Genomic DNA, 16,926 nt, shown 5'->3' on the forward strand with positions numbered 1-16,926 from the left:
GATAGGCAGACAGTCTGACTGTAAGCCTGTCTCTGTTGCCCTCCAGTTGGCCAGGGGTCTCCATGTGGTTGTGAGTTAGAGTAGAAGGGATGAGCCCTGCAGGCCATCGTTGACTCAGCCCACGAAGCACTTAGGCCACTGGGCAGCTCTTCTAGCTCCTGCCTCACCTGTGAGGCTGCTTGTCAGCTGGTGATGGCTTGTGCTAGCCTGCACAATGGTACCCAAAGTTGTCCTCTTAGATGGCAGCAGAGACTTGGCAGATGTGATTAAAGATTTAGAGATGGGGAGATGTTGTATAGTAAAGAATCTGATGGGTTTTTGTCTCAGGCTCCTGGCAGGGAGCATCTAAACCCTTGGGATTGATCAAATGATAGGAGTGTCTTTGTTTTTCATGGGGCCCCCTTGGACCACACCTGAGTTTAGACTGAGGAGATGGCTCAGGGTGGGGCTGAAATGAGGGGCAGGCCTCTGGAAAGTAGAGTAGGGCTGGAGATGGAGTGCAGTTACATGGCCAATGATTTGATCGGCTGTGCCTTCCTAATCAAACCCCAATAAAAACTCTGGACACCAAAGCTCAGAGGAGCTTGCTGGCTGGTGAATGTGTGACTGTGACGGGAGGGTGACTTGTCCCGAACAGGACACAGGAGCTCTGTGTTTGGGACTCACCCCATGGTTCTGTTCATCTGGCTAGTCTGGATTTGTGTCTGGTATAATAAAACAGTCCGCATAAGAATAGCACTCTCCTGAATTCTGTGACTCACTCTAGCAAATTATGGTGCCTGAACAGGGAGTTATGAGAACCTCCAAATTTGTAGTCAGTTGTTCAGAAGTGTGGGTGGGCTGGGGACCCCCAAACTTGTGACTGGTGTCTGCAGTGAGGGCGGGCTTGTTAGAAACTGTGCCCTTAATCTGTGGGTGGCATCTGCACTCACTTGGGGTGGCAGGAGATCATTCTGGATCGTCCAGTGGGTCTTAAATGCAATGACAAGTGTCCTCATAAGAGGGAAACAGAGGGAGATTTGACTCAGAAAAAGAAGGCAATGTGGCCACTAAAGCAAGATGTTACCCTGCTGGCTTTGAAGATGGAAGAAGGGGCCAGGAGCCAGGGAATGTGAAGAAAGCAGCTCTACAAGCTGGAAAAAGCAAGAAAACAGATTCTCCCCTAGAGTTTCTGAGGAAGCCTGGTGACACCTTGAATTTAGCCCAGTGAAATTAATTTGGAACGTCCAACCACCACGATTTGAAGAGAATAGGTGTGTATTGTTTCAAGCCACCAGGTTGGTGGGCATTTGTTACAGAACCGGTGGGAGACTCATACACTCCTCCAAGTGGACTGTCTGGAAACCCATCAGTCTAGGCAACAGTCCACTAGGTAAGTTATCTGTCTGGACCTGGTCAGTGCCTGAAAGGTTCCACCTGGCCAGACAGTTTGGGTGGTATTCCCTCCTCTTCCTACTCCGTGGATTCTTTCAGGGCTCGGCAGCCTGGGGTCTCCCAGCAGCTTTGGTTTTGGACTCAGCTCTGCCCAAATCTAAAAACTGCTAGCCTGTCACTCCGCTCAGTTGGATCTGTCTCCACTGGAAATTCTGGGAGAGCCCTCAGGTCCCCAAGAAGGGAGCAAGGAGCTTTGGGAGTGCAGGGTAAATTCAGATCAAAAGTCCCCAGTCGATAAAGCCAGGCTGTGTGCTCCCCACACCCCACAAATGGGTTCAGCCATGCCCTACCCTTTCCAACACCCTCTGCCTACAAAGCCCTTCCTCCCCAGCTCACGTGCTAAAATCCCATTTTTCCTCGAAAGTCCATCTTCTCTGGATGTATTTCCTCAACACCCCCAGAACCCAGGTGCCCAAGACAGAAGGGACCTGCTCATCCAGGCAGCCCCCCTCTCACACATCTCAGGGCGTTGTGCCAGGCTGCCTGTAATAGTCACAATGGGGTGACAGTCTCCTCAACGAACAGGGCCACTGCTACAGTATCTCAGCACAGGTCCTCTCCCTGGGGACACAAGTGGTCCCTCCAAATTCATCACATGTCACTCCTTCATGCATTGCTCAGTCGAGTCACTGGTCACATTGTTCCTATGCCAGCTAGACCAGAATGAGGAGGTTCCCAGAGGGTAAGGATGGGGTCTGACTCATTCCCGTGTCCCCACTGCCCTACAGCCGTCATGGCCCAATGCAGGTTAGTCACTGAGTTTTGGGGGCATGTTAGGCCCTGAAGGTCACTTACAGAGCTCAAGGTCACTCACAGGGATTATATCAGGGTCTCTGAGATAAACCTTAGAACAGCTGGCCAGAGTCAGGAGCCAAGATTCATTTCTCAAACATTTATTGATGCTCCCTACGGCTGCGGCTGTGGCCGCAAAGAAAGCTCACAAAATGCCCATCTGTGAGGCGTCCCATTTGGGGTAAAATGCAAGTAAACCAAACAGCTTCATCTGGCAGTTTCTGGGGGGGGGGATCAGATTCCCAGCCCAGGAGCCCAGATTTTGCAGTGGGTGGAAACTAGGTTATATCCACATGTGAGCATTGCAGAGGTTGGAGCAGAAGTTCCAGAGCTCAGTTACAGTCCTAGGTTGTGGGTGGTGGGGTGGTTCTCCGTAGAGGGGGTGCCGGGGATCGATGGCAGTGCGCGGAGCCAGGACGGTGAGCAGCTCAGACGATTGGACAAGTGCCAGTGGGCGAGGCTCTGGGGCACTGGGCAAAATCAGCATTGGTGCCTCTTCTCACAGATCCAGCTGTCGTCCTTGCTGTCGCACGGTGCGTCGTTCCACATCCCCGTGCGTAGCATCATGACGCAATCCTCGCGCCCCAGAGAGTCATTGGGCTCCCCCCGATTCCAGTAGCTGCAGTGGGTTGGCGGGGGGCGGGGGGGGGGTGCTGGGAGCTAGGCTGAGGATGGCCCTGGGGTCCAGCTTTCCCGGGTCTATCCTGTTTACTGTTTAGGTAACCTAGACATCTTGAAGGTCTAACCTAAGCACGAGTCTGGGATATAACTTTCTAATCCCAGAATTTAACCTGCAGGAAGTTCCTGAAATCTAGCCCGCCCACCCCTAAGGAGGCCCTGAGATCTGGCACTTCCCCTAGGATCGGAGCTGTCAGCCTCTCCGAGTCCCTTTCCTCACCTGAAGCTGAGCGAGACTCCGTCCACCCACTGGTAACCCTGGATCTTGCGCGCCCGGCGTACTGCCCTCAGTCCCAGCCAGTAACCGCGGCCCTGCGTGTTCCGACTCAAGAAACCCTGGGCAGGAGAGGAGACTGAGCCAGCGAGTCAGTCCCGCTCCGCCAGCGCCACCTTCCGGGCCACGCCCCCTCAGGTGAACTCCGTCTGCCCCCTCGGACCACCAGGGCTGCGCACCTGCTCATCCAGGCCCCCGACAATCACCAGGTGCGCGCCGGCGCCCTCGCAATTATGCTGCGCCTCCACCCACGTGGCCCGCAGCGGGGAGAAAAGGTAACAGGAGCCCTGGAACGGCAGCCACGACTTGGGGCACTTCTTGCAGGAGCCTGCGAGGTGGCGAGGGTCAAAGAGGTGCTCCCAGGTGGAGCAGACGGAGAGGACTGGAGAGGGGGTGATTGGACCCTAGGGCCTAGGGGCGGAGCCAGTGAGACCTGGCCAAGGTCAAAGGGCGGGACCGGGCGGATCAGGAAATCCGGGGGCCTAAAGGCAGGGCCCACTTGTCCTCTCCCCTCTCGCCTCTCCCCTCCCTGCCTCCGGATCCTGCTCACTGTTCCCGAGCCGGATTCCCTCCAGCGTCCGGAACAGCTCAGTGCGGATGTTTTCACGGTCTCTACCGGCTTCAGCCAAGCCCTGGGCCACTGCCAAGTAAAGGGAGTCCAGATTATAGCTAGGACCACGGTCAAGAGTAGGGTCATGATTAGATAAGGTCAGCGTCCACGTCCGTGGTCAGCATCAAGGTCAAGAATGACATCACGGTCAAAGACTGTTGTAGCTGGGTAGGGCCCGGTTTGGTTGGGGTTAGGAGTTGCAGTCAAGGTCAGAGTCAGGATGGGGGACACGATTGGGATCAATGGTCAGGATCACAGGATAGTGTGGGGGTTACAGAGGAATCCGGAGGTGAATCAAGGGTCGGGTAAGAACCGGGGTGAGAGGTCAAGGGTCGTGGCATGTTCCGCCCTCACCGCGCTCGCTCAGTTCTTTCAGGGCGCTCTCCTGCTGGATCACCTTGGTCTGTGCCTCCCCAAGCTGGGTGCGCAGGGTCTGCAGCTGCGCCTGCGTCCCCAGGCCTGGGAAGGACGGCGAGGTTGGGGGCGGGACTTCTGAGACCAGCCCGCCCCGCCCCGCCCCTAGCCGCCTCGAGCCCCGCCCCCAGCTGCCACAAGCCCCACTTCCACTCGCTACCTCCAGTTCCCGCCATGAGCCCCATGCCCTCGGCCCACGAGTCTCACAGCAGCTATTGCAGGCTCGGACATCCTCCTTCAAGGCACCCAGCACCGCTGTCTGCTTCGAAGCTGGAATGATTCCCCGTCCGACCCACACACGCCAGGTCACCCTGGAAGACTCACGGGACACCCTGCCCCACTGAGGGGCCAGCCTCGCGGACCGTGGGGTCCCCACCCACTCACCCGCCACCTGGTCGGCAGGGCCCAAGACCCTACCGCCCTGCAACCCTGGAGACCCAAGGGCCCCTGTTCTGCACGCACCGTTTGTCCTCAGCAGGTCCTGATGACCTAGCAGCGCCCCGCGCTCCGTGGAGGCTGCGGAGAGAGGGGAACTCGGGAACTCTCCCCTCGCCCAGGGGAGGGGCTGCGGGGACCCCTATCATGGGATGCAGAGAGAGGGCGGGGAGGCGTGTAGCACACATGTCGGTACACACACAGCGACAGGAGACATACACATTGGGACACACACACATTCATTCGTGCATATGCACACACATGTAAGTGCACACAAACTGTTCACACGTGTTCACACTCAGAGCCAGGCAGGGATCCGGGAACTGGCTGATGTGCCCTGGGGCAGAGGGAAGGTCTGTGTTGCCAGCGGGGCTGGACATAAACTCCCCCATCATCCGTCACTCACCCTTGGAAAATAGGATGCTCAGAATGAGGACCCATAGGACTGTGACAACCACGAGAGTCAGGGCCAGGAAGAGGGGTCTCTGTCCCCAGCGTCCCCAGTGCCCTGAGATAACACAGATGGACTCCTGAGTCCCTCCTGTACCAGGATCCCAAGCTCGAGGACTGAGCCCTAGAAGCTTGGGTTCCTCTCAGGAAACAGATTCAGAGAGGTACAGTAACTTACCTGTGGTCACACAGCCGCTCAGTGGCAGAGTTGGAATCTGAATCCAAGTCCAACTAGCTCTCTGGCATGTGGTGTCTCTCCCACACCCACTACTTAGGCCCTCTCTTGGCTATTTCTTTCCCTTCTCCCATCAAACCCCAAACCACCGGCCAGAGAGGGACCCCCTGACTCATACCTCCAGGGACCTCCTGCAGTCTGCCATCCCACTTGCTGTATCCGGCAGTGTCCATGGTGAGCAGGCGCCCAGCTCTGGGCAAAGATGTAAATGTAGCCCCATCCTTCCTTCCACCCCGCCCACTCTCCCTTCCTTCCCATCTCCTGAGTGTCCGTTCTCAGTATCAGGAACCCAGTGACCAATCACAGTGATGGGCCCTTGCTGGTCTGGGCTGGAGTCAGTGTTGGGTGGGGTGGGGAAGTGGGGAGTTGAGGGGGACAGAGGAAGTGGAAGGGATGGGAAGTGAAGTGTGTGTGTGCGTGTGCGTGTGCGTGTGGCGCTTCCAGCCTCCCTGGCCTGGTTGCTGTTGCAGCATCTCCAGGCCACTTATCCCAGTCCCGACAGTCACCAGGCACACAATCCAGTGACAATCTCTAGGTTGTGCTGGGGCTTCACTTTGCAGCTTGGTCCTCATCTCTTATAGGTCTGATCCTGGCCTTCCTCCTGAGAGGGACAGGCTGAACCTGGCAGAGTTCTGACCGCTCCCTGTGGGTCCCTGAGAAAACCCTCTCAGGCATGCCCCCACCCATACCAGCTCAGTTTCCCTCCTCAACTCCCCTGCAGGTGCCTGCCAGGGGCTACATCTGACCCTGACCATTCAATCCTCTTCATCCAGAAGGTAGAACACAGATGATTGTTGAACTGTGGTCAGCTAAGCCTCTGGACTCTCCTATTGTGTGGGTGCATAAGGTAATATACGCAGCTTCTAGAAGCCTCTGTTTTTCTCCTCTGTGCAAAGGAGGGCAGTGACAGGACTTTCCTCCAAGGGATGTTGTGATAAAGAAATAAGGTTATGCACAACAAGTCTTGATGCCATCACCAGGCACAAAATCCACCAAAGGTCATTCTTTCAACTAATACTGGACACCTACCATATACCAGGCATCCATCAAGGAATTGGGGATGCATCGATGTCCCAAAGAATCCAATTCCTTCCTTCTTCGAGTTAACATTCCAGTAAGGGGTAGGGAGAGACAGACAGCAAATAATGAACATAATTAAAAAGTAAGGTGAAGGGGTCCATACAAGGTAGCTGCTAGTATTTCTGCTGTTGACATTGTTATTATCTTTCTGTGGTTGCCATGTAAGATCAACAGGGACCTCTAGTTAAATGGGTTATCCATGTTCAGGGAGAGAATCTGCCAGAAAAGGTTTCTAAAGTTGTTGATTTGTAGCCCATTACCCCAGGTAGTAACTAAAAGGATAATTATCAGGGTGATGCTAAAACTGGATTAATCCAAAGCTCAGACAGGAAAGTTGGCTCACCCAATGCTACCCAGCCCAGAGGTGCTGGTGTCCCGACCAAAGCCACGTTCCTCCTGCCCCAGCTACTCTTCTCTTAGTTATTGTGGGAGACTGAGAGATGCGGGCCAGCCTCTCTCTGTGATGTGACTTTGTTACTCCTTCCATCAAGTGGAGTCAATTTCCTCTCCCTTCGGAAGCTGGACTACCCACTTGACTCATTTTGACCAAAGGGTGTACAGAAACATCACCACGTGACTTCCATGTTGGGCCCCATCATGCTTGCCACTTCAATCTCTGTGCTCCTGGGATGCTGCGGGTGGCCTGGTTAGAGAGCCCGGCTTAGCGCAGTGAAGATGGGAGGCCACATGGAGGACAAAGCAGTCCAGCTGGCAGCCAGCAGCAAAGCTACTCTTGGCTCTGCCAGCCATTCCAAGTGCCATCTGAATGCAACACCCCAACCGATTCTAAGTGAGACCAGGAAAGGAGCCACCCAGTCAACCCGTGGAATTGTGAACAACAACAAATCACTGGTTTTAAGCCACTAACTTGTGGGGTGGTTTGTTATATTGCAGTAGGTAACTGAAATAGCTGTAAAGATAAACGAGCACACCTTTGCACTCCAAGCAAAGGCGACAGTTTTGGGGCCTGAGGTGCGTGGGGAGGGGAGCCACTTTCCCCAGGCAGTGGGTGTGTCAGGGAAAGTTCCAAGGCTGAGAGGGGACTAACAGTCTTTTCCTAAAAAATAGGTTTTGTTTATGCTTTCTACTATTTTTGGTTTAAAGGCGTGGTACTGTTTACTAGTTTAGAGTCAAACTGCCTGGGTTTGAATCCCAGCTATACCACTCACGAGATGTGTCCTCTCTGAAGGATGGATGAACGTTTCTGTGTCTCGGTTCCCCATCTATAAAATGGGACGGCCATAGTCATAGTTCCTTCCTCATTGGACTGTTACAGGTTTATCTAAGTTAAAATGTATAAAAGATCTTCAAACTTGGCAGTTGCTGCTGTTCTTTTTTTTTCAATTGAAGTATAGTCGGTTTAGTGTTGTGTTCGTTTCTGGTGTACAGCATAGTGACTTAGTTACATATATATATACATATATATATATATTCTTTTTCATTACAGGCTATTACAAGGTATTAAATATAGTTCCCTGTGCTCTACAGCAGGACCTTGTTTATCTGTTTTATGTATAGTAGTGTGTATCTGCAAATCTCAAACTCCCAATTTATTCCTCCACCCCACCTTCCCCCTCCGGTAACCATAAGTTTGTTTTCTATGTCTGTGAGTCTGTTTCTGTTTTGTGAATAAGTTCATTTGGGTCATTTTTTAAGATTCCACATATGAGTGATATCATATGGTATTTTTCTTTCCCTTTCTGGCTTATTTCACTTAGTATGACAATCTCCAGGTCCATCCATGTTGCTGCAAATGGCATTATTTCATTCTTCTTTATGGCTGAGTCGTATTCCGTTGCATATATATTCCACATCTTCTTTATCAAATCATCTGTTGATGGACATTTAGATTGCTTCCATGTCTTGGCCATTGTAAGTAGTGTTGCTATGAACATTGTGGTACATGTATCTTTTCAAATTAGAATTTTCTCTGGGTATATGGCCAGGAGTGGGATTGCTGGATCATATAGTAAGTCTATTTTTAGTTTATTAAGCAATCTTCATACTGTTCTCCATAGTGGCTGCACCAAAGTACATTCCCACCAGCACTGTAGGAGGGTTCCCTTTTCTCCACACCCTCTCCAGCGTTTATCGTTTGTATATTCTTTTCCTCTTCAATTATTTCACCTTTTATTAAAAAAAAAAACTCCCTGCTCTTATTTTCTTTTAGTTTTTTTTCTTTTTTCGCTTTTAAAAAACTAATTTATTAAGTGAAATCCTTATTAATTCCTTCACTTTTGATCCCTTGTTATCTCTCTCCTTTCCCCTTCTCTCTTTCTTTTTACCCCCTTGGTTAAAACAAGTCTTTAAGTTTTTTTCTGAGAACAACTTTCATGCTTTTGAAGAAGAAATAACAAAATGGCAGCGCTTAGGCTAATTAATTCCTGGCCTTATACTTGCTGTTTGCTTTTGAAACAGTCAGCAAATCTGAGTGGCCGGACACTGCCCCAGCCCCAGGCCCACTGTCACAATCAGAGCTGGAGTAGGAGTTATTCATTTTCCTGCTCGTTCTGGCAACTGAAATTTACAATCATGCGTGGATTCTGAGTCCTTCCCCTAGGAAGTGACTCACCAGACGACAACCTTAGGAGAATGACCAGACGCTCCGAAGTCCCTCCAGTGCCTGATGAGTCTGATCAGATAAAGAAGGTCGCGGGCTGATGACCCTCCCGATCACCGGACGGTCCCATGATGCTGGTCAGACTTGCCAAGTTTCAGGAGGAAGCTTCATCAGAGACTTGTTGATTGCTATCCCCTTTTACTCTCCAATTTGTTCACTATATAATCACTAAGCCCCAACGCTAAGACGGGCTCACAGTGTTGAAGGCACTAGCCTCCTGCAAGCCCCCTTTGCCCGGCAAAGCAGTAAAGCTGCCTCTTTTCTTCTAAGCTCCAAGACCCGGTCTCTAAATTCCTTGACTAGCCAGGGACAGGGGCAGATCTTTCGGCAACACTTTCTCACCAAATGTCGTTGTGGCTGTTATTTTTTAATTGAATTATATAGTTGATTTGTAATGTTGTGTTAGTTTCTGGTGTACAGCATAGTGATTCAGCTGTACACATACATTTTTTTATCTTCTTTTTCATCATAGGTTATTACAAGCTATTGAATATAGTTCCCTGTGCTGTACAGTCATTGTGGCTTTAGATTGTATTTAGATAGACACCTGGAGATTTTGAGTATCCATTGTGTGTTGATTAACTCTTCTGGTTTGCTTTTCTATAAATTGTATCCTTTTTCCATCTTTTGCTATCAGATGGTTTGGGTTTGTTTTTTCTTATTAATTTTTAGAAGTTGCGTAAGTATTAGAGATACAAAGGTAACTATCACCTTCCACATGGTGGTCGGTCTTTCCATTTCCTTATGGGCCTTCTGGGTGCTCATGAATGAGAAGGGAAAACTTGATGAGAACACACCCTGAAACAAATGAGGAATAAACTAGTTGCAGAGGCAGCCACGGTCTAGATCCCAGTAACCTAGGGTAGCCAGAAGCAGAAACCACTTGAGATTCACAGTGCCATGGCGCACGTGTATGTAGGGATGAGTTTTGCACACATCAGAGAGGCTGCCTGTGGTGCAGAGAGAGGATGTGAACAGTCAGCAGTGCGCAGAGGCCAATGCACAGCTGACAAAGGTTATTTCCCACAAAATGGGACCCATTCCTCTTCCTAGAAGTCCCCTAGTTCCAAGACACAAGACCCATCTCGCCTTCATCATCAGAAATGGAACCCACGTCAAAAGGTGCTAACATAGGCAACTATATTAAATATCTTGCAATATCCTTTAATGAAAAAGAATATGAAAATGAATGTATATGTATGCATGACATTATGCTGTACATCAGAAATTGACACATTGTAACTGACTATACATCAAATTTAAAAAAAAAAGTGCTGACAGAGGTCTTAACAGCAGGAGGTTACTGTGAGGCAGGGCGTTCTGGAAGGGCACACCCTCCTGGATCTCCCAAATTCAGTGGCACTAGGAGGGATGAGGGCTCAGTGGGAGGAAATGGGAAAAAACCCACAGGGATTGCGCAATCTCATCAGAATATGTTTTGGGGAAATGATTTAACTGGAATTGAATTGTCAGTACTTATGAAGGAGAAACAGTGAATACAGAGGAGGTTTTCTGCAAGAGGTAGCATTGGAAGTGGGCCATAAAGGACACGTGCGGTGCTGACAGAAAAAGGAGAAGGGTTTGCATGATGGACACAGCCAAGGCAAGCACAAGGAGACAGGGATATCTCTCTTGCATATACCTGGAGCTGAAACTGCTTTGGGGAGGTGGAGGAAGATGTCCAGTGTAGCAAGGCAACCAGAAGGCTGCCCACCCCCTGTCCTGGGCCCAGAATTTGTCACCAGGGAAATAAAAGGGGAAGCGAGGTCCCAGGCATGAGGCTGGTACAGCCCTCTAACCTCTAGCCTTTGTCTGGTACAAGGAAGGGAGACTCATTTCCAGGGGTCCAGGTAGGTGGGGAAATTGTCACCAAGGATGTTGAAACAATGTGACGAGTCTGAAAGGCACAGGGAACTCTGAGAAACACAAGAGGCATCTGACTCAGCCTGGAGGATCCAGGAGGGCCTCCGGGAGGAGGTGATGCCTGGAGAAAAAGCCAGAATTATTCCAGAGGATGAAAGAGTGTTCCCAGCATGATATTAGCACTCGGCAAGATTAAGAGAGGAGAGGGAATAGGACTCCTCAGAGAAGCTGAGACTAATTCAGGGGCAGTAGTCTGGGGCTGTGGTGTCATCTGGGGCCAGATCATACAAGGACTTGAATGGTGGAGATAAGGGGTTTGGATTAATGTGGGGAGAAGGTGAAAGTCACAGGATTTAGCCCCAAGGGCAAGCCCAATCTGTGGTTTCCATTCTCTCTAGAGACGGAAAGCTCTCTACCCATTGGGGAACCTAGCTCAGTGCAGAGGGTATCATGCATTGGTTTCTACCGTTAGTGTTGGCTTTGCTTTTTTATTGTTATTATTATGAAAACAATTAAGCACACACAAAAGTATGCAGAAGACAAACATGAAAACCCACATGCCTTCCACCCAGCTTTATCAAGTATTTCAGATCCTATTAAACGTAAATAAATCACTGCTAACAGTCCCCTGTGCCCTCATCTTGTCTTATTTCTCTCCCTTCCCCAAGGCAACTGCCTAAACTTGGTGTTTATCATATTAAAACACATGTTAATTACGGATGCATTTAGACAATCTGTTGGGTTGGTTTGCATATCTGGAAGTTTATCTAAACGGTACCACATGGCCTGCATGCTTCCAGAATTTATTTTTGTCCCCTTCACATTACAATTACTAAATATATCTATTCAACACTCATTCTTCATAAATTAAGAGAAAAGATAACCACCAGAAAACAAATGCTGAAGTAAACAAAGAACAGGTTGAAACTTCCTTCATTCGATAAGTGGCAATTTCCGGAACCCACAGAAATGTCTTACTTGCGAATTGTGAGAACCACTTTTGGTAAAATCAGGAACAAAATAAAGACGCTTATCTTGCTTGTTTTCCAGTGCAATAATAAATAAGACCTATAAATGTTGGAAAGGAAGAGTAAAGTTGACAATAATCATTTTTACAGAAAGTTTAGGGATTTAACTTCTGCGCTAATTAAGGGATGCAGCAAGATTAATCTCCAAAGAGAGCAGCTTCCTTTTTTTTTTTTCCTTTTTTTTTGGACCTTTTTAAAAATTGAAGTGTAGTTAATTTACAATGTTGTGTTACTTTCAGGTGTACAGCAAAGTGATTCAGAGATATATATATATATATATTCTTTTTTCAGATTCTTTTCCATTATAGGTTATTAAAAGCTGTTAAACATAGTTCCCTGTGCTGTACAGTAGGACCTTGTTGTTTATTGATTTCATATATAATGTTGTGTATCTGTTAACCCCAAACTCCTAATTTATCTCTCTCCCCAACCCCTCCCCCTCTTTGGTAACCAGAAGTTTGTTTTCTATGTCTGTAAGTCTCTTTCTATTTTGTAAATAAGTTCATTTATATTATTTTTTTAGATTCCACGTGTAAGTGATACCATATTTGTCTCCGTCTGACTTACTTCACTTAGTATGATAATCTCTAAGTCCATCCATGTTGCTGCAAATGGCATTATTTCATCCTTTTTTATGGCTGAGTAGTATTCCATTGTATAAATATACCACATCTTCTTTATCCAATTATCTGTTGATGGACACTTAAGTTGTTTCCAAGTCTTGGCTACTGTAAATAGCGTTGCTATGAACATTGGGGTGCATCTATCTTTTTGAAAGTTTTGACTATTCTAAGTACTTCATGTAAGTGGAATCCTAAATAGATATTTTGAGTCTTTAAAAAAAAACTTTTAATTTGGAAATAATTTAAAATGTAGAGGAGCTACAATGGTAGTCCAGAGTTCCGTGCACCCTTTATCTGGCTCAGCTGCCTCTAATGTTATCATCTTACATAACCATTGTCACAATGAGGAAATTCATGTTGGTAAGATACTGTCAACTAAACCACAGCCTTCATTAGATTTCATGTGTTCCCCCTGGTGTCCTTTTTCTGTTATAAGGTCTCATCCAGGTTCCCATGTTGCGTTATGTAATTTTGTTAGTTTTCTCCGACTGCCATCACAAAGTACCATACGCTGGGGGGCTTAAACAACAGAAATTAATTTTCTCACTGTTCTGGAGGTTGGAAGTCCAAGATCAAGGTGCTGGCAGATTCGGCTTCTGGCGAGGGCTCCCTCCTGGTCTTACCTTCTTTCTGTGTCCTCACATGGCAGAGGGAAAGAGAGCTCTGGTGTCCCTTCCTCCTCTTCTAAAGACACTAATCCCATCCTGAGGACCCCACTTTCATGGCTTCATCCAACCTTAATTACCTCGTCCAAATACCATGACACCAGGGATTAGGAATTCAGTATATGAATTTGAAGGTAGAGGACAAACATTCAGTCCGTAACAGCACTATAATGACAGCCATGGGGTGCTGTGGTTGGGAATAATTAGCAAAGCCTTTTAAGCTGATCTTTTTGTCCGTGGGGGTCTAGAAATTTCCATCTGATTTCAATAGGAAAGAGTGAAAGCAGGATTGCCCTGGAGAGGACAGCTGTCCAGGAGATAAGGTAGAAGATGGTCATAGTTGACAATTCAAGAAGCATCTATTACTGAGAATCATGGCACCATTTCAGGAAACCAGATCAACCTTGTAGCCATGCTGGTGAGAAGAGAATGACCTCTCAGTGTTCCCACATTTGGCAGGAACCTGTCATTTAAGTGATGGAGTCAACCTCCCCAGAAGTCCACATGGGCTGACCAGGACGGAGGGGATCTTGTGCAATACTCACTTCTTTTCCATTGTGGCAAAACACAGATAACATAAAATTTACCTTTTTTTTTTTTTACCATTTTAAAGTGAACAACTCAGTAGCATTAAGTCCATTCACAATGTCGTGCAATCCATCATCACTATCTAGTTCCAGAACTTTCCCATCACCTCAAAAGGAAACCCTGGATCAACTAGCAGTCACTCCCCATTCCCCCTCGCCCAGCCCCTGGCAGCCCCTAATCTGCTTTCTGCCTCTATATACCTGCCTATTTGGAGTGTGTATTTCATACACGTGGAATCATACAATATATGACCTTTTGTGTCTGGCTTTTTTCACTTAGCACAATGTTTTCAAGTCCATTGACAGTGTAGCATGTATTGGTACCTAACTTCTTTTTATGACTAATATCCCATTGTCTGGAACTACCTTATTTCATTGATCCATTCATCAGTTGATGGGCATTTGGGATGTTTCCTCCTTTTGCCTACTGTAAGTGGTGCTGAAACATTAATTTTTACTTAACCTTTCCTTAAGACTCTATGTGTTGGGGGGTGAGGTATAGCTCAGTGGTAGAGTGCATGCTTAGCATGCACGAGGTCCTGGGTTCCATCCCCAGTACCTCCAATTTAAAAAAAAAGACACTACATGTCGAGTAACACCTGCTGTGTTTATTGATGCCATAATCCCCCTTGCCTGTACCTCACCTGCCACAGCAGACTCCTGCCCTGTTAGACTGCAGTCAATCCTCAGGTTGGCAAATAAAGTGGCCTCAACTGGGAGTGCCCTGTAAGCCTAGAAAATGCTACAAATGCTCCTCACATCTTTTGGCATTACTTACATTATCCATTTGTATCAGAAGAGCTATGAGACATCTCAGGGTTCCACGATGGTGAGACCTACTTGTATCCCAAATATTTCCTCCCGCCCCCCAAATACAAAGCAACAGGTGGGGGAAACAAAGTGACACACATCCATGTCATTGGCATAACCTGAGGCCAGAGAAATGCCCCGAACTTAAAAGAACTAAGAGGGAAAGAGAAAAATCGTGAATCGCAGCATAAGATTCCTCACTCTTCTGTTCCACTCCTGCCCCAAGGGCAATGGAGAAAAACTGCAGGGGATACAAAAGAGGAGAAATGGAAAGGGAAGCTGAGGCTGATCTAGAACTAGCTCCAGAAAGACTAAGTTCATTCTAAGTCTAAAAATACTATAATAACATCTGAACGGATCAGAATGTAAACTCTAAGAAAGGGATGAATTCTTCAAAAGGCATAGCTCCTGGGGAAAGTAAAGGTCAGGATGAAGAGAGAAGATCTCTAATCTATGGCAATTGTGTGGTGAAGAGGAGCAGAAACAAAGGTAGGGGGACAGGGTCATTTAGTATATATTTGGAAGTCTCTACATATTGCAGCCACCAACAAACCAAAACGAAATCCACCGAGTTAAGTCATGCTGCATTGACATAAGAGGGCGCCATTGAGCTGCATGTATCTTAAAACATCCTTGCTCCGTAACAGAAAGGAAAGGAAAATAGTAAATTCAGAGAGAGTAATTGGAAAGATTCAGGAAATGGAAATTCACACAAATCAAGGGAAAAGTCCCCTCGAAAAGGAATCAGGAAATAGAAGAACACTGTAAGTCAACACTCCAAAGAGAAGTTAATACAGTCAAACAAGCATTTGAGGATGTGAAAAATCACCGTACATCAAAAATTCAGACACTAAAGAACCAAGTACTGACGTGGGCAGGGATGGATGAAGAGAGATTTGGGTCAACTGGGGAAAGAAATGGGAGAAAAAGACAAAATTATCTCAGAGCTGCAGAATAAATTATAAAGTACCTAAGAGAACATAAACTCAGACAAACGCATCATAAAGGGCATTGGCAACAGCCAGGAAAACAACAAAAAGAGTGACAATGACATGAAGAAAGAAATGGAAAGGGAAATGTAACGGAAATGGAATTTCAGGCACTGAAGGACTAATTTGTGCATTATTAGAGCCCTTGAATAAGGAAAACAAAACAACAAAACAGAGCTAATTTTAAAAATCATAATCCCCCCCAAATTCTAGAAACAGAAAATCACCTGAAATTACACATTGAGAGGTTTCACCAGGTACCTGGGAAAATTAACCCCAATGGACAACTCTGAGACATATTCCAGTAAAACTATTCGATTTCAAAGATGAAGATAAAATCCTTTAGTCCCCCAGATCAAATAATTTACAAAGTCTTAAGAGTTAGACTGCTATCAGACTTTTCAAAACTAATATTCAAAGCAAGACAACAATTAAAAAAAAACTTGATGAATGAAAGTTATGACCCAAGGATTCGATATTCAGCTCAGTTGTCCTTCAAAACATACAAGTTGAAGAATTCAGTATCCATTAGCCTTTCTTGAATAATCTCTGAGAGGGTGTACTTCACCCAACAACAAGGTGATTGTTTCTCACAAAGGCACGAATGAGAAATTCTGAATCCCCTTCTGTTGTATTCCTGGATTGAGCAAATTAGCAAATATGTTGTGGATAACAGAGCCTGGTTTCTCACTGTTAGAGAAAGAAGTTACAAATAAGGGAAGGAGAAAGGCTAGAATGAACTCTGTAGTGTCGGACCGGAAGTAGGGTATTGATAAGATGTCATGGTTTTTGATATGTGTGTACAGAGTAGATACAGGAATAAATATAGAAGGCCAGTGCATGTATGTATATCTGTTAGTACCCATGCATGTGTTTCCTAGCTCTACCTCCCAAGAAGACCTAGGACATTGGACACCCCAATATCAAAAGCATAGCTAAGCCACAAGGAGATACCACCTCACACCCCCTAGGAAGGCTGTCATCCAAAAAGAAGAAAATAACTAGTGTTGGTGAGAGTGTGGTGAAATTGGAACCTCTGTGCACTGCTGGGGGGGATGTAAAATGGTGCAACCACTGTGGAAAACAGTTTGGCGATTTTTCAGAAATTGAAAAATAGAATTACTACATGATCCAAGCATTTCACTTTGGGGTATATAACACAAAGAATGGAAAAGCGGGTCTTGTAGGGCTGTTGTACTCTCATGTTCACAGCAGTGTTATTCACAATAGCCAGAAGGTGGAAGCAGCCCAAGTGTCCATCAACAGATGAATGGATAAACTAAAGCCACACAGTAGAACATTACTCAGCTGTAAAAAGCAAGGAAATTCTGACACCTGC

The 16,926-nt window shown here is 47.0% G+C and overlaps 1 protein-coding gene across 1 annotated transcript; it reads right to left on the reverse strand.

Annotated features, from left to right (window-relative positions):
• Positions 1-2,319: 2,319 nt before the first annotated feature.
• Positions 2,320-5,553, reverse strand: CLEC4G (C-type lectin domain family 4 member G). Its single transcript, XM_010978254.3, has 9 exons — positions 5,441-5,553; positions 5,044-5,145; positions 4,665-4,718; positions 4,410-4,472; positions 4,143-4,247; positions 3,729-3,818; positions 3,358-3,506; positions 3,125-3,240; positions 2,320-2,845 (listed from the first exon to the last, which is right to left on the reverse strand). Exons 1-9 carry the CDS (start codon positions 5,493-5,495, stop codon positions 2,707-2,709), a joined length of 873 nt encoding a protein of 290 aa, XP_010976556.1. The 5' UTR covers positions 5,496-5,553; the 3' UTR covers positions 2,320-2,706.
• Positions 5,554-16,926: the final 11,373 nt, after the last annotated feature.

The sequence above is a fragment of the Camelus dromedarius genome, chromosome 27, assembly GCF_036321535.1.
Source record: "Camelus dromedarius isolate mCamDro1 chromosome 27, mCamDro1.pat, whole genome shotgun sequence".
NCBI lineage: Eukaryota > Metazoa > Chordata > Mammalia > Artiodactyla > Camelidae > Camelus > Camelus dromedarius.